At 41.4% G+C, this 26,189-nt stretch overlaps 1 protein-coding gene across 3 annotated transcripts in view; it reads left to right on the top strand.

The window, feature by feature from the left end:
• Positions 1–20,192, top strand: part of LOC135504514 (probable G-protein coupled receptor 153) — a 56,454-nt gene extending 36,262 nt beyond the window's left edge. For 2 of the 3 annotated variants that reach the window (XM_064923170.1, XM_064923171.1), the window contains exons 4-6: positions 13,111–13,300; positions 15,998–16,179; positions 18,986–20,192. In XM_064923170.1, the coding sequence (XP_064779242.1) occupies positions 13,111–13,300; positions 15,998–16,179; positions 18,986–19,810 (1,197 nt within the window). In that variant the 3' untranslated portion in view covers positions 19,811–20,192. Of the gene's footprint in view, positions 1–13,110; positions 13,301–15,997; positions 16,180–18,616; positions 18,637–18,985 lie in introns of all 3 variants that reach the window. The other variant, XM_064923172.1, reaches the window with a different exon arrangement.
• Positions 20,193–26,189: the final 5,997 nt, after the last annotated feature.

Genomic DNA, 26,189 nt, shown 5'->3' with positions numbered 1-26,189 from the left:
TATCACCAATGTGTTCCTACAAATGGCATCACATACAGCTTCTGGAGCCATTTCGCTGACCTTATGAGTGTTCCTTCATAGGAGAGAGAAGTCTGTACCCTAGGGTTAAATCTGCTCTATGGCTAATGTACTATGTCATGTACTTCTCGTGGTTTGTTAGCAGTAGACATCTGCGTAGCCTGTCAATTTACTCTCCCTCCTTGCTCGTTAATAACCTTGAATTTTGTCAGCAGTTTTTTTTCTACTTCTACACACTCTTTGGTTTAGCGCTGTTCTCTTCACACAAGTAAGCATACGAAGCACCATCCATCCACACAACAACTCCGGATTCGAAACCTTTAGGAAATGGGTGGGTGGCACAAAGCCAAATTTGGCATCAACTGTCCCTATCATAACGTCTATTGCGTTGGTTAAGCAGCTGCAATTCAAATGTGGGGCCATTTGATTAGCCGCAGTCGACCTGCTGAGAATCCATATGGCAATCGAATAGGTAAAACGTCAGTCAAAGACAAAGTGTAGTCACATTTCAATGTCTCAGACACGAGACGTATGTGGCAGGGACTCCAGACAATCAAGGATTACAAAGGGAAAACCAGCCATGTTGCGGACACTGACGTCTTGCTCCCGGACAAGCTAAACATCATCTTCGTCCTCTTTGAGGAAAACATATTGCTGCTCCCGAGGACTGTGGGCTCTCGTTCTCTGTGGCCGACGTAAAACATTTAAGAGTGTTAACCCTCACAAGGCTGCCGGCCCAGACGGCCTCCCTAGCCGCATCCTCAGAGCATGTGCAGACCAGCTGGCAGGAGTGTTTACGGACATATTCAATCTCTCCCTATCCTAGTCTGTTGTCCCAGTTTCAGGATGTCCACCATTGTTCCTGTACCAAGAAAGCAAAGGTAACTGAACTAAATGACTATCTCCCCATAGCACTCACTTCTGACATCATGAAGTGCTTTGAGAGGTTAGTTAAGGATCATATCACCTTCACGTTACCTGACACCCTAGATCCCACTCCAATAGATCCACAGACGATGCAATCACCATCACACTGCACACTGCCCCATCCCACCTGGACAAAAATAATACCTATGTAAGAATGCTGTTCATTGACTACAGCTCTGCCTTCAACACCATAGTGCCCTCCAAGCTCATCATTAAGCTTGGGGCCCCGGGTCTGAACTCCTACCTGTGCAACTGGGTCCTGAACTTCCTGACAGGCCGACCCCCAAGTGGTGAAGGTAGGAAACAACACCTCCACTTTGCGGATCCTCAACACAGGGGCACCACAAGGGTACGTGCTCAGCCCCTTCCTGCACTCCCTGTTCACCCAATCATCAAGTTTGCAGACAACACAACAGTAGTAGGCCTGATTACCAACAATGACGAGACAGCCTACAGGGAGGAGGTGAGGGCCATGGTGGAGTGGTGTCAAGAAAATAACTTCTCCCTCAACATCAACAAAATGAAGGTGCTGATCGTGGACTTCTGGAGACAGGAAAAGGAGCACGCCCCCATCCACATTGACGGGGATGCAGTGGAGAAAGTCAAAAGCTTAAGGTTCCTCAGCATACACATCACTGACAATCTGAAATTGTCAACAGTGTGGAGAAGAAGGGGCAACAGCGCCTCTTCAACCTCAGGAGGCTGAAGTAATTTGGCATGGCTCCTCACAAACTTTTACAGATGCACCATTGAGAACATCCTGTCGGGCTGTATCACTGGTACAGCAACTGCACCATCCACAACTGCAAGGCTCTCCAGAGGGTGGTGCAGTCTGCCCAACGCATCACCGGGGGCACACTGCCTGCCAATTTTCCCTGAATATTTTTAGGCACTGAGCTAATTTCAGGTCTGCTGAGCGCAAACTTGAACGTTGTGAAAATTCTGTGCAACTTCCAACACACGTTTACTGTGAACACTGAGGCTGTACCCGCTTTAAGTTACAGTTTTAACAGTGGTCAAGTAGGTTACTGTGGATATTTGATCATAATGTAGGCCTACCAGAACAGTCTACCATCAAAAACAATGTAGAACATGCATCCCATAACATTTTTTAAAAACATTTTTTTAATATTAATTTTTACCCCCCTTTCCCCCCTTTTTCGTAGTATCCAATAGTTAGCAGTTACTGTCTTGTCTCATCGCTACAACTCCCATATGGGCTCGGGAGAGACGAAGGTCGAGAGCCATTCGTCCTCCGAATCACAACCCAACCAAGCCGCACTGCTTCTTAACACAGCGTGCATCCAACCCAGAAGTTAGCCGCCCCAATGTGTCGGAGGAAACACCGTACATCTAGCGACCTGGTGCACTGCGCCCAGCCCGCCACAGGAGTCACTGGTGCGCAATGAGACAAGGATATCCCTACTGGCCAAACCCTCCCTAACCGGGACGACGCTAGGCCAATTGTGCGTCGTCCCATAGACCTCCCGGTCACGGCCGGGTGCGACAGAGCCTGGGCTCAAAACCAGAGCCTCTGGTGGCACAGGTTTAGACTCTCTGGGCTAACCGGGAAGGTAGAGTTTGTACCTTCAGACACATGGAATGGTTGAAACAGTTAGCCTACCTGGCGCAGGACAGGTGAATTGAGTGCAACTACCACCAACAGCCCCGAGACGAATAAATACAAAATTGGATATCGACCAGTCGATTGCGATCAACCGGTTGGTGATCACTGTTCTAGAAAGTTGAATGATGTTCAATCTCGTGCTTCTCTCTGTGTGCTGATATATTCTGTGTGGCAGTCCTGGGGGAGCCTCGCGGCAGTCTCTGGGGAGCTGTGCGGCAGTCTTGGGGCTACTGCACGTACACATGCAGCTTAGATGGAATGTTACTGCCTGCCCTCCAGGACACCTACAGCACCCGATGTCACAGGAAGGCCAAAAAGATCATCAAGGACATCAACCACCCGAGCCACTGCCTGTTCACCCCGCTATCATCCAGAAGGCGAAGTCAATACAGGTGCATCAAAGCTGGGACCGAGAGACTGAAAACAGCGTCTATCTCAAGGCCATCAGACTATTAAATAGCCATCACTAGCCAGCCTCCCACCAGTACCCTGCCATGAACTTAGTCACGGTCACTAGCTGGCTACCACCCGGTTACTCAACCCTGCACCTTAGAGGATGCTGCCCTATGTACATAGTCATGGAACACTGGTCACTTTAATAATGGAACACTGGTCACTTTAATTACAATGTGTTAACAATGCCATCCTATTCAACTATTGCTGTATATATACTATTCTATCATACATACTGTCCATAATGTCTATACATCCCATCACATAGACTCTGACAATGCTGCTAATATTTATATGTTTGTTAATTCCATTGTTTTACATTTAGATCTGTGTGTATTGCTGTGAATTGTTAGATATTATTGCACAAGCATTTCACTACACCCGCAATAACATTTGCTAAATATGTGTATGCGACCAGTAAAATGTGATTTGATTTGAGCGGGCGCACACACAGTGGCTCAGGTTGTGTTGTTGCCATTGTTGTTGCCCTGTCCACAGATGTGTCCAGACTGAGTAATTATACAGTGGAACAAAATGGCGTTCGGATGAACGCACCGTGGTCCTGCCTTACTGACTTTAATTATCTCTTCTTGTGGACTACAGCAGCTGAGGAGACGAGAGGGATTGAATTCCTAAGAGCGCATGCCAAAATGACCAACTCTAAGACGACTCATAATCTGAGAGTCCCAAATTCCCAAGAAGGCCACGGACCTGGGTGATTGTGGCTGTTTTGGCACAAAGGGGAGAGGTTGTGGTTAATGCCTTTTTTCTCTAGGAAAATACTCCTCTTTTAAGCGAGTGGGTGTAGGAGTTCTATTACTCTCTTCTATATTCATCAGCTTGCCTGCTCCACTGTCAGGTTCTCATCCATTTTTCAGTGAGACGTTTTCTTGGGTTATCATGCAGACTTGGAGTCGGTGGTGGGTGTGATCAGTGGGATAGGATAGGAGGGACTGGTGGTAGAAGGGAGGGACCATGCACGGAGACAGGAACCAGGAAGGCAAAGTCTATGAGGTAGGTCTATGAGGAAGAGACCCCACCCCCTATCTTTGCCATTAGGATATAAGGACAATACTTTATTGGTGTTCTTATTGGACAAGTTCAGGTGGCACAGTGACGTTTGAGAATGTTTGCTCCCATTTGGAACCTAATGAGTGTGACTGGGGTTATAGGCTATAGAGGCTGCAGCAGTGTTCGAGCAGCATCTGGTACACGTGTTTGGGCCAGTAGAAAGTTTTTTAATATTGTGGAACGATGAAATCGGGACAATATACAGTATATTGTGGCATTCATGAATACACGGATGTACTGTGTTGTGATAATACAGGAATATATTGTGATATCTAGGAATACAGGCATATATCGTGACATCAATTAATACAGGCATATATCGTGATATATATAATCAGGTATTTACTGTAATATCCATAGGCCTATATCCATCAATAGACAGCATAAAGCCTAGACCATGTTGTTTGGCATCCGAGCTTCATCAGTATTTCCAATGTTAATTCCAATGTTCTGTTAATAGATTCCTGGTATACTTCCCTTTAATGAATTCAGGTCAGCAATTGCTGGATCGCACTGCTTGCTGTATAGCCAGGCAGGCGATGCTATTTGACTTTGCTACCCAATTAACAAGTCAATCCAACTTAATTGATCGTGTGATCAGTTTAAAAGCTACAATTGAAGGCTTCAGGACATTGGCTGGTGATGCCAATTGATTGATTTATAATGGCTTTTGTACTTACTAATAGAGATTTAACCAAAGGCATCATAGTTTGTACATGAGGATTATTACACATACTTATCAAGGGGACACCTATACTATTGAAAGATAAACTGGTATAGTATTTTCTGTGACTCTCGGTGGAGCAGTAGACAGAGTTTATGTTTTATCACACTCATACATAACAGTTTAGTGTGTGTGTGTGTGTGTGTGTGTGTGTGTGTGTGTGTGTGTGTGTGTGTGTGTGTGTGTGTGTGTGTGTGTGTGTGTGTGTGTGTGTGTGTGTGTGTGTGTGTGTGTGTGTGTGTGTGTGTGTGTGTGTGATTTATGGAGGCACATGATATCTGTGTATCCCTCATTTGCTGCGTCACATAATCTCCCCCTGGAGTGAGAGAGAAAAAGGGAGAACGAGAGCGAGTGAGAGAGAGACAAAAGAGAAAGAGAGAGATAGCAGTGGTAGTATTTATGTGTGTAAACCAGTTGGCCATGTCCAGCTGTTTGAAATCGATAAGAGCGAGCGAGACAGAGAGCACACGTTTGGTTATGACCCATTGATTTATTTATACTAGTGGCTGGGGACAATTTCATGAACACTTTGTTTAAACCCCTCTGTATTCCATATGTGACCTTGAATGCTACTGTTCTCAGCCGCTTCATCCTTAATGTCACGGGGATCCATATAACTTCTACACAGTTTCAACCTTTTGACCTGCACCACATACCAGTGGAGACTGGTGAAGGTGGACGACTCAGTAATGGCTGGAATGAAATGGAACGGGAATAAACACAATGGAGCCCACCACTGGCACATGGATGCACGCATGCGCACACACACACAGACACAAACACAAACATTCGCACAGACACAAACACACACACACAATCAACCCCCTAAACACACACACACACACACACACACACACACACACACACACACACACACACACACACACACATACACACATACATACATACATACATACATACAGAATAGGCCCAGTTATACGATGTGAACAACCGTTAAGTGGCTCTTCAGCAACCTTTAAATGTGATTTATTTGTTGGCTTTATGCCTCTCCTGGTGTCGACACTTCATCTCTGAGTGATGCCCCTCTGCCCATAACATTTACTTACACTCCAAAGAATTATGACCCAAAGTGTGTGTGCAACAGAAGCCCTTAAAATGATTATAGCGGATCATATTTCCAGTGTGCCTACTAAAGCACAACAAATCTCCAGCCACTCCCTGGTGGCCTGGAATAATGAGCCATTTAAATGCAAGGGCAGTTATAATACAACATTCATCCATTATATTTCTATGGACTTTAGCTGAGAAATACATGCATTTAGTAGATTTCCGCAATTGCTATGCTACTGTATTTCACCCCTCCCACTATGACGGATGGATGGATCCATTGATCCATGTGGAGTGCATGATGATGGTTATCCATGTAGAGTGCATGATGATGGTTATCCATGTAGAGTGCATGATGATGGTTATCCATGTAGAGTGCATGATGATGGTTATCCATGTAGAGTGCATGATGATGGTTATCCATGTAGAGTGCATGATGATGGTTATCCATGTAGAGTGCATGATGATGGTTATCCATGTAGAGTGCATGATGATGGTTATCCATGTAGAGTGCATGATGATGGTTATCCATGTAGAGTGCATGATGATAGTTATCCATGTAGAGTGCATGATGATAGTTATCCATGTAGAGTGCATGATGATGGTTATCCATGTAGAGTGCATGATGATGGTGATCCATGTAGAGTGCATGATGATGGTTATCCATGTAGAGTGCATGATGTATGAGTGATCCATGAGTGATGATGATTATCCATGTAGAGTGCATCCATGTGCATGATGATGGTGCATGATGATGAGTTATCCGTGTAGAGTGCATGATGATGGTTATCCATGTAGAGTGCATGATGATAGTTATCCATGTAGAGTGCATGATGATAGTTATGTAGAGTGCATGATGATGGTGAGTGCATGATGATGGTGATCCATGTGCATGATGATGGTGATATGTAGAGTGCATGATGGTTATCCATGTAGAGTGCATGATGATGGTTATCCATGTAGAGTGCATGATGATGGTTATCCATGTAGAGTGCATGATGATGGTGATCCATGATGATGGTGATCCATGTAGAGTGCATGATGATGGTGATCCATGTAGAGTGCATGATGATGGTGATCCATGTAGAGTGCATGATGATGGTGATCCATGTAGAGTGCATGATGATGGTTATCCATGTAGAGTGCATGATGATGGTTATCATGATGATGTTATCCATGTAGAGTGCAGAGTGCATGATGATAGTTATCCATGTAGAGTGCATGATGATAGTTATCCGTGTAGAGTGCATGATGATGGTTATCCATGTAGAGTGCATGATGATGGTGATCCATGTAGAGTGCATGATGATGGTTATCCATGTAGAGTGCATGATGATGGTGATCCATGATGATGTTATCCATGTAGAGTGCATGATGATAGTTATCCGTGTAGAGTGCATGATGATGGTTATCCATGTAGAGTGCATGATGATGGTGATCCATGTAGAGTGCATGATGATGGTTATCCATGTAGAGTGCATGATGATGGTGATCCATGTAGAGTGCATGATGATGGTGATCCATGTAGAGTGCATGATGATGGTGATCCATGTAGAGTGCATGATGATGGTGATCCATGTAGAGTGCATGATGATAGTTATCCATGTAGAGTGCATGATGATGGTTATCCATGTAGAGTGCATGATGATGGTTATCCATGTAGAGTGCATGATGATAGTTATCCATGTAGAGTGCATGATGATGGTGATCCATGTAGAGTGCATGATGAGTGTAGAGTGATGATGATGGTTATCCATGTGTGCATGATGAGTGCATGATGATGGTTATCCATGTAGAGTGCATGTAGAGTGCATGATGATGGTTATGTAGAGTGCATGATGATGGTGATCCATGCATGATGAGTTATCCATGATGATGATGATGGTTATCCATGTAGAGTGCATGATGATGGTGATCCGTGTAGAGTGCATGATGATGGTGATCCATGTGAGTGCATGATGATGTTATCCATGTGCATGATGATGGTTATCCATGTAGAGTGCATGATGATGGATCCATGTAGAGTGCATGATGATGGTTATCCATAGAGTGCATGATGAGTGCATGATGATGATATCCATGTAGATGCATGATGATAGTTATCCATGTGTAGAGTGCATGATGCATGAGTTATCCATGTAGAGTGCATGATGATGGTTATCCATGTAGAGTGCATGATGATGGTTATCCATGTAGAGTGCATGATGATGGTTATCCATGTAGAGTGCATGATGATGGTGATCCATGTAGAGTGCATGATGATAGTTATCCGTGTAGAGTGCATGATGATGGTTATCCATGTAGAGTGCATGATGATGGTTATCATGTAGAGTGCATGTAGAGTGCATGATGATGGTGATCCATGATGATAGTTATGTAGAGTGCATGATGATGGTGATCCATGTAGAGTGCATAGAGTGCATGATGATGATGTTATCCATGTAGAGTGCATGATGATGGTTATGTAGAGTGCATGATGATGGTGATCCATGTAGAGTGCATGATGATGGTTATCCATGTAGAGTGCATGATGATGGTGATCCATGTAGAGTGCATGATGATAGTTATCCGTGTAGAGTGCATGATGATGGTTATCCATGTAGAGTGCATGATGATGGTGATCCATGTAGAGTGCATGATGATGTTATCCATAGAGTGCATGATGATGATCCATGTAGAGTGCATGATGATGGTGATCCATGTAGAGTGCATGATGATGGTGATCCATGTAGAGTGCATGATGATGGTGATCCATGTAGAGTGCATGATGATGGTGATCCATGTAGAGTGCATGATGATGGTGATCCATGTAGAGTGCATGATGATGGTGATCCATGTAGAGTGCATGATGATGGTGATCCATGTAGAGCGCATGATGATGGTGATCCATGTAGAGTGCATAATGATGGTTATCCATGGAGAGTGCATGATGATAGTTACCCGTGTAAAGTGCATGATGATGGTGATCCATGTAGAGTGCATGATGATGGTGATCCATGAAGAGTGGGATGCTAATGATAATGATGGTTGTACAATGATGTCATAATCGACATCCACGTCTTCGGCGCCCGGGGAACAGTGGGTTAACTACCTTGCTCAGGGGCAGAACGACAGATTTTTACCTTGTCAGCTCGGGGATTTGATCCAGCAACCTTAACGTAGCGGGTTAGCCCGGGTACCAGTCTGTTTTTGCTATCATTCCACTCCTTGTACTCCATGTCATTGTTTGGCAATGACAGATTACAAGGAGTGGAATGATAGCAGAAACAGACTGGTGGCAAGGCTAGTATATAGTATGATGGTACATGCAGAGTGTGTGATGATGGTGATGATGATAGTTATACACTCATGCTGTCTCTCTGAATCTGACTGTATCGCCTTGTGTTGAGAGGAACTGTGACTTCCCCACTCAGAGGTCAAACCAAGTGTAGCCGCTGGAGGGGAGACATGTCGGTGCCTTTATTATGGTGCTTAAAGGCACAATCTGTGATTTTAACAGCCTGACCCTGCCACTTTAGTTTGAGTAAGCTTAGAGGGATGGTTTAATGTAACCCCTCTCAAATTCACAGACTGATCTATCGGTGCAAGGAAGGACTGACAGTCTCTGAGATCGACATGATGGTTTTAAACGTATTTCAAAGCTATACATTGTGTTGTTTGTTTATAAAAACTAAAATGCCTAAATACAACAACGATGAGTAATAGGCGTACATCCTTGGTTTATGATAGGGTATGACAGTTTACTAAGCTCAAAGGGTGTTACAGTCTTTAACAATCATTATTTGAATTGAACTGAACATTGAATTGGGGAAATCTCACAGATTGTGTATTCAAAGGCAAATGTGAATTTTATTTTATTAACTTGATTTAGTATTTAGTACTAAGCCCTAATAAGCCTGTCCTCTAATGATTTTGTTGACTTGATTCATTGTGATTGGGTGGTCTGTTGGCTTGCGGTGTACAGTATAGGGATTTGCCTGCCATAGAAACCCTTAGAAACCCTTAGGCGGGCCCCTTAAGCATTTTTACGGAAGTCCAAACTGCCAAAATAAAACAGTCAGGGGAATTGAAATTTCCAAAAACAATTAATTTAACATAATTTATTTTGTTATTAAGTTTGAGCAAAATAACACAGCATTAGCCATGGCAAAATGCATAGTATTGCAGGAAATCATCTTTAAAACAGCAAATGTTCTCTCAGCTTGTCACGTTCTGACCTTTATTTCCTTTGTTTTGTCATTATTTAGTATGGTCAGGGCGTGAGTTGGGGTGGGCAGTCTATGTTTGTTTTTCTATGATTTGGGTATTTCTATGTTTCGGCGAAGTATGGTTCTCATTCAGAGGCAGGTGTCATTAGTTGTCTCTGGTTGAGAATCATACTTAGGTAGCCTTGGTTTCACTGTGTGTTTGTGGGTGATTGTTCCTGTCTCTGTGTTTGCACCAGATAGGGCTGTTTTGGTTTTTTCACATTTCTTGTTTTGTTAGTTTATTCATATTTCTTGTTTTGTTAGTTTATTCATGTATAGTGTCAATATTAAAGAACCATGAATAACCACCACGCTGCGTTTTGGTCCGCCTCTCCTTCACCTCAAGAAAGCCGTTACACAGCTACATGACAGAATGTGTAGAATCCAGGGGTAGTCGGTGCCGTTTAAGATGAGGAAAGGCGATTCTTTTTTTTATGAGCAGGGCCTTATTTCTATTACAACATATTGAATGACTGTCATTCATATTCCATTCACCCAGCTCAGTTTAACATTGATAGGTTTGGGCTACTACACGATACTAGAATTTTCCCGATATGAGGTCCCATCATGGTCAGGTCCCATTTCCCATCATGAGGTTGCTACAACCTAGCCTATGAATGAAAGTTTAGAGCGTAGGTGCACAGGTCAAGAGAATTTTGAGTAATCAAGGTGACAGACACTGACACATTCAAAACCGCCTTGCACAATCTTGCCTGCATCTAGCTGATTTAGGGTGTCATCATCAGTCCAACGAGAGTTTCTATTGAACAAATTCAGGTATGTTTATTCCTGTTTTGTTCTGTTTGTTTCCATTTAAGAATTGTTTTTCAACAGAATCGGTGGAATGAATACACCCCTGATCACACTCAAACACAGTTCACTTTCATAGCAGCCACATACAAACAGCATGATCCCTTTGATCGATAGATAACTCCTCCTGTCACCTTTTCCCTTCGCTTGTGGACTTCAACGCACAACACATCAGCTGTATGTGACCAGGTGAAAAAAAACTTTCCAAGCCAAACCTTCATATCATAACCACTACACACAGCCTACAGCATTGCCACCATATTAGCTAATGTTATATTCAACATAGCTACTAGAGTTAATACGTTAGTAAACCTGCTACAATCATGCAGTACAGTGTACAGTTAGCAAGCAGTTTAGAAGTTACACTAGCAGGCGCCGGTGGCAATAAATTAATAAAAACAAAAACTTACCTTGACTTGGAATAGTTCCAGTGTTGGATAGCCATAGCCAGCTAGGTAACATAGCATCCTTCTCTGTCTGAGCCGGGTGTTTGAGTAATCTAAACTAGCTAGCTGCATTCGGCTAATTAAGTGAAATTGTAAATATATAAATATTTACAAATATATATATAAATATCTCTCTCGCTCTCTTCTCCTTCATTTAAGAAGGAATTCATTTGTTCAAAACTATTTTCTTATGCACTGCAGTGCTAGCTAGTTGTAGCAGGTGTCCACATACTTTTGCCGTGTAGTGTACTTTCTTATATATAGTGTAACTTGGCTCCATCGAAAAATTCAGAGAATTGCAGAATTTTTATTTAAAAAAATAAAACATAAAAAAAGATATATTGTTGTGCCGACTGTGCCCATTGCCACGCCCGTTGTCACGCCCACCACTTAATCCCCTTTTTATCCAGAAAAACCCTGCAGTATCTTACATCTAATGAAGATGTAGATTAGGTTGAGAGTGATCTAATCGGCCTAATCGAGTGGCTCATTGATGTACCCTCCATTGTGCTCCTGAAGTTGACTCATTACACCAGGGACGTCGCTCAGCAGGGCCTAAAATGTAGCACATGCCACCTGCCAAATGCAGGTAGATTTTGGCATTGGCAAGTAAGATGTGTATTTTGTGAATAAAAATAGTCAAGCATGATCGCATTTATAATAAAATACATGCTGCAGTGGTTTTCAAAGTATTTCCGACATTTGATAGCTGGTCAATTCTACGCACAAAGTCAAAGAACTATGAATCCTATATAGCCTATTCCACCTTGCGCTGCAACACTGCCTGGATGGGGCCTCTTCGCACATGAAGAGCTGAGTGAAAGATTCATTTTTAGAAGCACTGCACACAGGCATAAAAGTTGAACTCATTTACTTGAAACGAAGTGAGACTTTGTCCTTGTGTTTCTTGGCTATTTACATTGTTTTGTTCACAAGTTAGGTTGTTTTTCCGTTTGAGTTTCAACTGCTAGGGAAGAGAAGACACTTAATCAGACACATAAACTACTAATCAGACTCAATTTCACATGCACAAACATGACTGGAGTCATGCTACCACGGCAACCTCCCGCCCATAAAGGGGCAGGTGAAAATGTTTGTCTGTGATATTTTGGTTAAAAGACTTATGTCACAAAATGTATAATTATTCAATATACCACATTAGTTAATTATTACTAGTAATACATCATTTATTTTTTTAAACATTACAAAACATGCTCATCCGTTTATTTTCTGTTTTGTTGGTGTAATTTTAGTGGGGGGGAAAGTATTTTGGCTGGTAAAAAATCTGAGTGGCTGGTAGATTTTTAAATCTACTTAAATCTACCTGCCACAGTGGCTGGTGAACCGAAAAGTAAATGTTATGCCCTGTTGCTCAGGCTGCTTAATTAGTTGAATTAATCAATTTGATTAAAGTGTCAAGGCCCAGTGAAAAGGAGTACATGCTTTGGTCCTGGAACACACTATACTATATTATACTCTACTCTACTCTACGCTGCTATACTATACTATACTATACTATACTATACTATACACTTTTGCTCAGGGAGAGGCACCACAGACACACTTCTCTGCTGGTGTTTCTTGAGATGTAAACATAAACCGCTCTGTTGGAAAAATATCCGCTTGGGTATTGTAGTAGTTTCGCTTTGTACTTGATGTTCACCGGACTATGCCTTGTGCCCTCCATCTTCCCTTCCTCCCTCTATCCCTCTCATGCAGGTGGTGAGCTTTACCAGTCTGAAGTATGACCACTCCTACAGCTGGATGGTGCTGTGCGTGCTGTGGTGCTCCATCGCTCAGTCCATCCTGCTGCCCATGTTCCTGTGGGCGTGCGACCGCTACCGCGCAGACGTGCGCATGGTCTGGGAGAAGTGTGTGGCCATCATGTCCAACGACGACGTGGACGAAGGTAAAACAGGCGAGGAGGGGGAGGTGGAGCAGGCCAGGTTCCATCTGTCCACCATCTACCCCCTCCAATCCCTGGCTATGGTGACTTCATAACATGAGGGGGGGGGGGTAAGAGGTAGGGGGTAGAGGTCTGGAAGTCTGGTCCTGGAGAACTGGCTTAGGACCTGTGGGCATTTGATTAAGTGGGGGATAAGTGTAGAGGTCAGCAACCCCCAGTCCTGAAGCCTCTGCTGGCGTCTCACCTTAGTGCACAAGCCCAATCTTAGCTTTGGCCTTGGTTGATTTATGAATGGATGATTTGATAGTCATCTGTGAATGGATTCAGAAGATATAAAACTGGATTTGAATTCTGAATCGGGCAATTGATTTACATTGGGGGCGCCATGTAGGTCTATGGTGATGTTCTGTCGAAAGTAGTAAAATTCACGAATTGAGCATGATTGATTGTAGATAAACTTCAACTGAAATAAGCAGACCTAGAAGGTTCTCCGGGAGCAGGGTTGGAGAGACCTTGTTTTGAGAGTGATGTCTGTTCAGCTTACAACGCTAGATTTGATTCAGTATATATCATTTTCCTTTAATGTGGTCATATGTAGCCATCCGCGGGTCCTTATGTGATCGGTCTAATTTGATGTGGTCTAATTTATCATGTGACCTATCATGGGACCTTTTTCTCCAAGTGGAGAGGAAGTGACCAAACAAAAAGTGTCTGTAGGAAGGACTTATAGCCACATTTTGTGGTTTTATTCTTAGTGGGCTCATTTAAAAAGAGTGAATTATATGCTATGCTCTCGGACTGTTACACGATATTGCTGGAAAAGCACATACTTTCCCCGCAGAATTTGACTTTGTTTCACTTGAATGCTTTCAAACTGTGAAATTTTCCCTGGCCTAGAACACCCTGACACACGACGTATGAATAAAGAGAGGATTTATGAAGATTTACAACCAAACCAATACTGAAGGACTTTAACTAGATAAAAAAATTGCAGTACATTTCAGCACGATGGTCATATTTCCAATCCTATGAGATTCTGGTATGCGTTTTTCTTAAATCTATGATACACATCGAAGCATGATTGTACACACACCTATCAAGTTTTTTTGGGCTAATGTATGAGTGTAAACAGATACTGCCGGGATGACTCAATACTCTTTTGGAAATGCACTAAACTGTTCCTGTCCATGTTGGCTGTAGGCCTATTAGACATCACAAGGAATCTCGTTCAAAATATTCCCTCAAATTATGCAAATGAGATACAATTATGCAAATGAGATGGCCATTTTGACAAACCAAAATGGCTTAGTGATCCAAAGAATACATATATTTAAAATTCAGGAATACACAGACACTTACCCAAGTTGTGGTCCCTAATTAACTTTAAAGTTAGGTCACATGATAAACGTAATCGCCCCTATAGTTTGTTAACTGTGGATTGGGTAGATATGAACTATTCTATATTGATATGAGATCAAAATAAGAAGAAGAAACTCGAAAAATCCTCAATGTTAAAAACCTGCAAATTGAAATGAACCCTGTGAAATAACTTGCCTTTTCTTGCAATGAAATTGTTTAAACTCAACTTAATATCTCCCCTCTCCCCTCTTTCTAACTCCCACACCTTTTTAATAACCTCCCTTTCTATATGTCCATCCATGTTGATTGTTTAGCATAAGGCAAAAAACTCAAATGTAGGACAATGTATTTTCTGTGTGGTTTTAATGTTGCTAGCGTTTATTTATTTTTCAGAGGGCTTGCCTTGTATATCACAATACAGTTGTATGTATAAGGGTTGTTTCTTGTTTCCAAAGCTACTGACTTGCATGCTATGCTGCCTGTGCAAATAGCCAATCTCATCCTCCATCCTACCGGCCAACATTTGTCCTAAGATCAGCATTTTACACCGATCTCCAATTGACCTCTCATTGAATCGAATGCAATTCTTCTTTTGATCCTAAATTTGCCTGACAAGTTATACAGTATGTAAAATGATTACTTGAAAGTATTCCTTTGATTTGTAGTATTATGGTTCTCACGATAAGCCCCAGTTTTTGAAAGATTAATATCCTTATTTCTGGACAGGGTCTCTGAATTTGGAAGGAGTTGTTTTGTATTTTTCTATTCGGTAAACGCCCACAGTCATGATTTTCAGTCAGTGATTCTTTTCAAATGCACTGTTCAACCCTCTGAGCCATAGGGCATCTTGTTGCAGAGATCATTTAGTCACAATCATTTAGTCACAATCTACAACATAATGACCCACTTAGTGTTATGTTCCCTGTTATTCGAAACACTTCAGACTAAGTTCACAACAATATCGGAAATTATTTTCACAAAAGCAAAGATCTGTGAATGCCACAAAGACAACAAAAAAAGGCACTAGTTAATAATATAAAATATCGTGATAGTCTGAAGTATTCTGAATATAAAAATATATAACACTTAATGGTTCATACTAGAATATTTTTTTTCTTTTAAAATATTAACTTAAAGATTTTTTTTTTAAGACTCAGAGTGCAAGAATGTCTTGAGGGCTACAGTGACTCCTGTTTGATTAGGAACCCCAGCGGACACCCCCCCAAAAAAGAGAAAGATGAATTGTCTCTATCTATTCGTCTTGTCTGTCTGTCTGTCTGTGTATTTTGAGTACGTTGGTCTTTAATCCTGACGCCGCGTATGCTTTTCTGCGTTTTGCAGAAAACAGCCAAGATGGAGGAATTCATGCGGACTTAATATATGACAGACCATATGACTATAGCTCCGCGGCTGATATCATGACGGTAGACCGTATTGCCAAGTACGAATTCTCAACCTTAGAAATGGGGGTCCCACAAGGGTATCCATTGCAACTACAGGAAGATAAAATGCAGTATTTGCAGGTATATTTCCATTGATTTTTATTATTTCATCAATTGATTGATTTTTCACTTCAAATACAGATAACAATGTGCATGGTGAAAGAGGCCCTTTGGCCTACTATAATATCTATCTTATTGTTTGATCTTGCTGGAATCATTTTACATTTTGCTAACTGATATTTCCTATCTAGACATGGCATTGAAAGGTCAAAAAGCATATATCTGGCTGACTAATGTTTGGCAAATATGACCATCAGTTGTTTTCACCTTCATTGCAGATAAGTCTCTAATGTTTATAGGTGGGTCTTTCACAGACCTCCAACCTATTCATCGTAGTATCACAAGTTAAACATAGAAGTACCAGAATAGTATGAGGTGATAGGGCTGATGCTGACTTCCAATATCCTTGACTGAACCACTCTGCTAAAACAATGCAAATGCTTGCTCGTGCTAATGCTATTTAGTACTTTTGACTCCTATTGAGTACCATTGACTCCAATTGAGTACCATTGACTCCTATTGAGTCCTATTGACTCCGGGCTCAAAGCAAGTCAGTTGTAGAGCTGTGAAATGCTCCTCTTTGACATATTATTAGAAACCCCAATGCTGCTCTCCCAACATGCAGTCTTCAAGAGCTTACAATCAACCAAACCACAACCGCGAGTGCTTGCGCGCATGTGTGTGCGAGTTTGCGCACAATGTGTGCGTGAGTGTGTGTGCGTGCAGCCGTGTGGCCCAGATAAAAATGAACTAAAAGAGCAGCATAATTACAGGATTGGAGAGGAAATGAAGGCTTTTGAAGGCTGAATTTGGAGACCTAAACTAAGAATGGCCATGGCCTTTTTACCTAACACAACCCAGACTTACAGTCACCCCCACAAGACATCTACCACTGTGTCATCTTTGTTCCATTCTTTTTGCAAAACAATCACCCAATTGGGCTCTCGACTACTCCATGTCGCAAATAGCTGCTAGCAAAACCACATGTAGCACAGCACAGTGTAATGCTAACAAGAAAGTAGCACACAGGAGGTGTAGCCCTTAGATTTAGACATCAAATATTCATGTTGTTTTATAAATGGTTTATGATAGCTGGCTGCATTATAACAAGCTGCCAGTTGGCCGACGTTTCTTATCTGGCAACTTGGACTTCAAATTAGTAGGCCTAGCCATGAAATCTATGGGCCTATGATATGATATAGACTGAAATTTGATCTCCTGATTCAGTCTCTTGTTGATAGTCACGCTCATTCTATTTTCTAGTAGGATCGAGTCTATTCTATTTTGGGATAGTTATTGAAACAGAGATGTATACAGTAGCTATCATTTCACCACATTGACTCATTAAACCATTGATTCTGTTTTGTCTAAATAGTACATCTTATACACTGAGTGTACAAATCATTAGGAATTACACCCCCTTTTGCCCTCAGAACAGCCTCAGTTCATCGGGGGATTGGCTCTACAAGGTGTCGAAAGTGTTCCACAGGGATGTTGGCCCATGTTGACTCCAATGCTTCCCACAGTTGTGTCAAGTTGTCTGGATGTCCTTTGGGTGGTGGACCATTCTTCATACACACGGGTAACTGTTGGGCATGAAGAACCCAGCAGCGTTGCAGTTCTTGATACACTCAAACCGGTGCATCTGGCACCTACTCCCATATCCCGTTCAAAGGCATTTAAATATTTTGTCTTGCCCATTCACCCTCTGAATGGCACACATGCACAACCCATGTCTCAATTGTCTCAAGGCTTAAAAATCCTTCTTTAACTTGTATCCTCCCCTTCATCTACACTGGTTGACGTAGATTTAACAAGTGACATCAATAAGGGATCATAGGTTTTACCTGGATTTTACCTTCACAGTCTGTCATGGAAAGAGAAGGTGTTCCTAATGTTTTGTGCACTCAGTATGTAATTGGTTAAGATACAGTCTGTGTTTTAGCAGTCAATACTGTATAATGGAAAATAATTATCAATAAATAATTATCAATAAAACAAATGTGTTTGTATTACAACTAAATACATGTCATGGCATTGAAACAGATATATTAACTACATATTGTTGCCTAATATTTGGGGTGCTACAATTTGTCAATACATTTCAAAAAATATTTTTTTTAAATAACATTAACATGTGGCTCCATTTAAGAATTGTTGGTGCAATTCTCAAATGGCTTATATTTACAGAATCAGACTTTTTCATTTGCCATGTTGCATCTCGTTGGGATGACATTCCCCATCCTTCCCCTGTCATTCCTCATTTTCAACTACTACTCGTGCTTTGCTTCCCCCTGTTGGTCAAACTTCTCACTCAACGCTACTGTATCGTCTGCTGTTTCATTTCTGCATTTACCAAAAGACACCACATAGTGGCACTCTGATATTAGTTTTGTGCTGTGTATCTTCTCATTGACAAACCCATACTAAAAGCTGACGTTATGTCTCTCCTACTTAGTTCTCAGAACAATGTGGAATGTGAGTATCAATTTGGAATAGAATGCCGTTTAGCCCGACAAGTTAGTTGTTATAGTAGTGCTGTATTACTGTCATAATAGTTTCAAAAACAAATATGTGTTACTTGAGTTGCATTAATGACTCATGTTAGAGAAGACAACTGTTGATTAGAAAACAGCCTAATGTTTAACACCAAATCATTTAAAGAACTTTGCATTTGTAGATTTAGGCAGTAAGAGAAACAAAATGTATTGCTGTTGTTTTTTCATCGAAATGTATGAATGTATAGCCATTTTCATATGCATATTATCCAGGCCTCACCTTCCCCATACAAGCTGATGTTATTGGTCTGTGTGTTGTGTTGCGTCAGGTACCCCCTACAAGAAGATTCTCCCACGACGAAACCGACATGTGGACCAGCGGCCAGATCCCCTCCTACCTACACCACTGGGGCTCCACGGAGGACGTGATGGGGATGGTCCATTACAACTCCAGCTTGCCACGCCACGAGAGGCGCAGGAGCAGCCCGGTCTCCTACCACGAGGAGAGCCACCCACACCGCAAGCGCCGGCGCTCAGAGGATAGTGGGCACATGCTCAAGCAGCTGCCGCGGGTGAGCGGTGGCGAGCGCTACGAGGAGGCAGATTTGCGCTGCTTTAGCCGCGACGAGGTCATCAACTTTATCGATGAGACCCCACTTCCCAGTCCCATGAAGAGCCCACGCCGCACCTCCACCATTTCCCTCATCCCAGACGTCTATGAGCAGCACATCATCTTGTATCCGCATTTCCCGCTCACTGATTTTGAGCGTGAGCCCCATGCACTGCGTCGCCTCTCGCAGCATGGCAGGAGCTGTAGTCGGGGAGGGTCACCAGATGGCTCACACAGGGCAGACAGGGCGTGCGGTGGGGAAAGCTCCGGGGCATGCCGTTCAGGATCCCTCCGTGAGCACCGGCGGGAGGGGAAGCGCCAAGGCGAACTAGTCCCCACGGGGCAAAGCCTGCGGACTGGGGAGCACTCGTCTCACAGGCCCAGCAGGACAGGAGCCCACAGAGCTGGGCCCGACTGGGGGGGACACAAGCACCTGACTATGGGAGACAGTAAAGGGAGCACAAATAGTTTTATAAGCTCACCTTCTGCATCAGCCTCGGGATATATCACATTTCACTCAGATTCCATAGGATCTGCCACCTAGATAGAGTAGAGAACGTTTTTATTATTAATATTATTAGTATTATTATTACAGAACCATGGCATTGGGGTGGTGGAAAGATTTCATACTGGTATATCCTAAATAATGGTTGATTTTTTTCAACCACACTAAACTCCCAAAGCCAGGACTTATACTCTGTTTTATTGGCCTTAAAGCTTTGTACACATTTCATGACCTGCCTACCTTTGCTTTAGTACCTGGTAGGCTAGACAACGTAGCAACTTTGAAAGAGGCTGTGCAATTCCTGGGAGGCAGTGAGCTCCACCACATAGTGACTCAAACACATTGCTTTTAGTAAACCCATACTGACATCTCCTTTTAATCTTGTGCATATTCCACTCTTTTGTTTTGTGTCATTTATTGTACGAGGATTGGGGGGGGGGGGGGGGGATTAGTATTTTGATATTTTTTTGCACTTCAAAATCTCAGATATTGTGTAAGGTGTTATGAGTTGAGAGGGCAAGGCCAAAACAGGCCATGTTCTTATTTGTTGTGGTTATGACGTGTCTATTTGATGGATGAGCATTTGCTAGATTTTTGATCAAAATAAACAAGGAAGAGAGGGAATGTTTTTAGGAAACATACAAAACTTTATTTCTTCATGAAGGAAGCCCTCTGATGTTGTGTTGTGGCCTATCGTTAAATATCCTATACAAAGACATTATTGCAATTGCCTCACTTCAGTGTCATTTTCTACATGGTTGTGTAACAAGAATTTCTACCATGACGTCCCTTAGACACTTTGAAAAAGTTAACTCGGCGTGGAGTGGATGTGACGTGTACATAATGAAAGTTACAGGTACATTGGATGTATGGTTTGGTGTGCTCCTCGTTCTTTCATTGAGGATTTGACTGGGATGTTTTCTTGTTTCCTCTTATAAATACTGTCATTCGATATTTATGATTACAAATTTGTAACAGTGGTCAGCACACGCACAGATATTCATGCAGACATACATAATATGATATACATCAGCCGTTAACAGTAGCTTAACCTCACAAATGGTGCTTGACACTTGGCAACAGAGTGTTGGTCAATCTGTATATCCCTAGATTGGCCCCAGTGGCCCTTTTAGGAAGCACCAGGATGTGCAGAGGAAAATCCTCCAGACCAGGGGTGCATCTCAATAGTCTGAATTGGTCTCCAAGCCTCCTTGTCTCCTCTCTATCGGCACAGATATCAAATGATAAAGTAAATCTTGCAATCAGTTTAAACCTTTCCCATTCTTTCAGCTCAGTGAGGATGAAGAAAGGAGACGAGGAGAGGGAGTCACTACACTATTGAGATGCACCCAATGGCTCATGTCCAAAACATCTGCCATATCCCAATTTGAAAGATGTAACTCAGACATTCACATAAATCAGTCATTGATGTCAATGTGATATTTCTGGGAGGTAAAACTATGCATGCAGATCTCAAATTAGGATTATGCCTCCTTTTGCTGAGCTGCATCTAAATAGTCTAAAATAGTGTCTGTTAAAAAGGATGAGGGCCACATTCAGTCCAGGATGGAGCTTTAATCTGCTACTGGCACATACTTGCACCATAGAAATAGAATTCCATGTCAGTCAATGAGGGTACAGTCAAACTGCAATAGTCTGAGGGTCTTCCCCGTTCTAGGGATTCTATTTCTATTGCTTTAACTGTGACCAATCAGTGAATCTGGATCGAAGGACCATGAATAGAAGTACAGGTTCTCTGGGTGACCTCGACTAGAACGAGGTGCTTTTTCAGAGAATGTTTGACATGCCAAAGGGTGGCCAGTAAGAAGTGAAGCCAAGCATGGCTGAAGGAACGTGAATGGTGTTCATTAAATTCACCACCACCAATGCACTCCAGTGTTTATAGAATATGTGGTTCACTGGTGGTGTGGGTACACATTTATATTCCTTTTTGCTTTGACATCCTTGGCTTAAATTCTTACAAAACTCTAGATGGTGTTTTGGTAAACACTTGAAATCGGGGCCCATCAGGTGTATAAGACCATTGAGGCATGATGGACCAAGGCAACTGAGTCTTCCTCATGCTGGAAAGATTTGAATACTATTGATAACTTGTTATTACAAATGTTTTAAACTTTAAAATGTAATATTCCCCAAATATGTTAATTTGGCAGTTCTAAAATCCTAAGTTTTACATTTGACATGAATGTATTTAGACAAGTTTTGTGTAGGTTTGCAGATCAATTCATTAAATGGAGTGATAGTACTTTCAACTGCAGTGTGCCCCAATTAACCCTTTTATAGCCTCATTATGTTGTAAAAAATTCTAGACTTTCTATGAGGCACACACACATTGGTATTATAATGCATCATAGTGATGTATTATAAGGATGTTATAACTACTTGGAGTTATGACAGCTTATAATATGCATTATAATGCACTATAAGAGTATGGAGTTAAATGCTAGCCTGGGTACCAGTCTCTTTCTGCTAACATTCCACTCCTTGTACTCTGTGTCATATGCCAAACATTTGGCATATAAACTAAACATTTGGCATATGACATAAATGCGGTTAAGAGGTCAATGGAACGCAGACCATGGGGAATAGAAACACGCTCGATTGGTGCACATTCAACAAAGTGGATATGTATATACAGTACCTGTCAAAAGTTTGAACACACCTTTTCTTTATTTTTACTATTTTCTACATTGTCAAATAATAGTGATGACATCAAAACTATGAAATAACACATATGGAATTATGTAGCAACCAAATAAGTGTTAAACGAATGAAAATATATTTTATATTTGAGATTCTTCAAAGTAGCCACCCTTTGCCTTTTTGACAGCTTTGTACACTCTTGGCATTCTCTCAACCAACTTCATGAGGAATGCTTTTCCAACAGTCTTGAAGGAGTTCCCACATATGCTGAGCACTTGTTGGCTGCTTTTCCTTCACTTTGTGGTCCAACTCAACCCAAACCATCTCAATCGGGTTGAGGTCGGGTGATTGTGGAGGCTAGGTCATCTGATGCAGCACTCCATCACTCTCCTTCTTGGTCAAATAGCCCTAACACAGTGTGTTTTGGGTCATTGTCCTGTTGAAAAACAAATGATAGTCCCACTAAGTGCAAACCAGATGGGATGGCGTATCCCTGCAGAATGCTGTGGTAGACATGCTGGTTAAGTGTGCCTTGAATTCTAAATAAATCACAAACAGTGTCACCAGCAACACACCCCCACACAATCACACCTCCTCCATGCTTCACGAGGGAACCAAACATGCAGAGATCATCCGTTCACCTACTCTGCGTCTCACAAAGACACCGGTTGGTTACCAAAATCTCAAATTTGGACTCATCAGACCAAAGGACAAATTTCCACCGGTCTAATGTTCATTGCTCGTGTTTCTTGGCCCAATCAAGTCTCTTCTTATTATTGGTGTCCTTTAGTAGTGGTTTCTGTGCAGCAATTTGACCATGAAAGCCTGATTATCACAGTCTCCTTTGAACAGTTGATGTTGAGATGTGTCTGTTACTTGAACTCTGTGAAGCATGTATTTGGGCTGCAACCTGAGGTGCAGTTAACTCTAATGAACGTATCCTTTGCAGCAGAGGTAACTCTGGGTCTTCCATTCCTGTGGCGGTCCTCATGAGAGCCAGTTTCATCATAGCACTTTATGGTTTTTGCGACTGCACTTGAATAAACTTTCAAAGAACTTTCAAATAATTTACTGACCTTGTCTTAAAGTAATGATGGACTGTAATTTATCTGCTTGTTTGAGCTGTTCTTGCCATAATAGGGACTTGGTATTTTACCATATATGGCTATCTTCTGTATACTACCCCTACCTTGTCACAACACAACTGATTGGCTCAAAGGCAAAAAGAAATTCCACAAATTAACTTTTAACAAGGCACACCTGTTAATTGAAATGTATTCCATGTGACTACCTCGTGAAGCTGGTTGAGAGAATGCCAAGTGTGTGTAACGGCTGTCATCAATGCAAAGGGTGGCTACTTTGAAGAACCTCATATAAAATATATTTTGATTTGTTTTGATCACTTTTCGGGTTACTACATGATTCCATATATGTTATTTCATAGTTTTGATGTCTTCCCTATTATTCTACAATGTAGAAAATAGTAAAAAAAATAAACAAAAACTCTTGAATAAGTATGTGTCCAAACTTTTGACTGGTTCTGTTATGTATATATGTGTACCTTTATTTTATCAGGAAATCATACTGACACCAAGGTCTCTTTTACAGATGAGCCATGAATTACATACATTATAGAAAATACACAAATCAAAATATAAATACAAGCAGAAATAAATAAATAAAAACCCATTCATCAGTAATAAGCAATAAGGATATTTGTCAAATCCGTCATGATTAATGCATTGTAACAGGCACACAATGTGATTACTAAAGTCCGATTTTTATATTTTTGACTCTTTTCGTTGCATAACAGTTCGGCTAGTTGTCCCTTTTCAGGTTTAGAAGTGACTACTAATTGCTAAATGGTATTCCTATAAACTGATAGCATAGCTAAATTAGCATACAGAAATCGGTGACATTAGTCAAAGTCGTTTTTAAGCAGTTGATTTATGATGATGACATGATGGACATGTATTGGGGTTGACATCCATACAAGCATTATACTCCGATGTTTACCCCAACATAGTGTGAAATACACATATAAACAATAGCCTAAATGTAGGCAAATGTTGTTGTTGGACAATGAGGAGATTAGGGATCTTTCCCAGACAGCATCTTTCCCCCACGCGTTTCCATGGTATTCCCATTGTTTTGGTCGAGTTCAATTGACCTCAGAAACTGGTACCCAGGCTAGATAAATGCACTTATAAGGTATAATGTGTGTGTGCCTCATAGAAAGTGTGCTATTATCATAATACTTTGCTTACAAATGTTTTGCATACACTTTAAGCTAATTTGTTTCTATAGCATAAGTCATGCTCCAAAGTCCAGGTTATTAATTTAGGTTAGCCTGTTAATTGTGCACCTCTCACCCATTGTTCAATATTCAAATGAATATCATAATGTGAACACCTTTCTTTGAAAGTATTGCCGTCTTTATATTCCCTTTTCGAAATATGCCACGTCATTGACCTTTTCTGCATTATGTTTTTCTCTGTGTTTACAGTAGCCTACCTATTTATCAGAATCTAATTTTGTAACATATCCTGCTCTGTTAAAGCTTTTATGACTGTCAATCCTATGAACAATATTTGGTGTTTTTGTTGCTCAGATGATGGTTTTGTTAAAAGGATAAAGATCTATTTCGAATCAAAGTTGCAGTGGGAAAAAAAACACTTTATTAGTTTGAAATCGTTGAAAGTGTGTTTTGCGTTTGTATTTTGAATGTTTTTTTTGTTTTTGTTTTTTTCCGTGAGGTGCACATCAACCATATTAGAGTTTGATTCACAACACGGTTTTATTGAATTGATGTTCACACTTCTTTGAGATAATTCGAGATATTATTCTGTGCGGACCAGAAAAAAATAAAGCAGATGTTTCGACATATATTGTTTTTGACATATTTCTTATGCACTCACATTTCTTAATGGGCTCGCGGTCCAGATGTGGTCGGCATGCGCAATTTGAGTATGTAGTTTATTCAATAGACAGTTCTAGCACTCCAACTTCATGTGATTATTTTCAGGACTAGCTCTGTATGAGGCTGAAGAACATCCTCAAGTTGCCCCTGAACACTGCCATTTCACGCATGCAGTCATGTCTGGTCCATAATTCACGTATCGTAAGCCTCGCCCCTTAAAAACAGTAGCCTAAATTTACACGATCATCATTTTTTAGCAGGTATTTTGAACGCTTGACTCCGCAGATTCAGTTACGTCTAGCCCCTCACCCTCGTTTCCTTGGAGAATGCCCACACCTTGTTCACAACTTACCCACAGCCTGTGAGCCTCGACATGGGTCTTTATCCATCTCGAAGGGAAATTCCACGGTATTGTGGAAGTCTAGTCGTGCTGCGACCTGGTCTCATGGTTAATACACCCAATTGCAACGATTATACATACGCCTAATTATGATACATTTTTGTTGGTGGAATGGGGGTAGTCGAGTATTTAACCCATGTTAGTCCTATTACTTAACGCTAGAATAATTGTATAAATTAATGATACATAAGCCTACCCATTGATTCTTGAAGAATGTAACTTATAAATGAGTTTAGTTCAACTGTCGTTCCCCACCACAACCCAATAATAAACTTGTTTTACTCCAATGTTTGTAAACAACTTCAATGTAAACGAACACTGTATAGCCTCAAAACATGGTTAAAATGTGACATTGTATATCATGGATGGTCAGTCCTTGCATCCATAACTCTGTCTATGAATTTAAGAGTGGTTACATTTCTTCACCCCATCCC

This window comes from Oncorhynchus masou, chromosome 18 (genome assembly GCF_036934945.1).
Source record: "Oncorhynchus masou masou isolate Uvic2021 chromosome 18, UVic_Omas_1.1, whole genome shotgun sequence".
NCBI lineage: Eukaryota > Metazoa > Chordata > Actinopteri > Salmoniformes > Salmonidae > Oncorhynchus > Oncorhynchus masou.
Note: the sequence above shows the minus strand (reverse complement) of the source record. Positions and strands in the feature narration are given on the sequence as shown.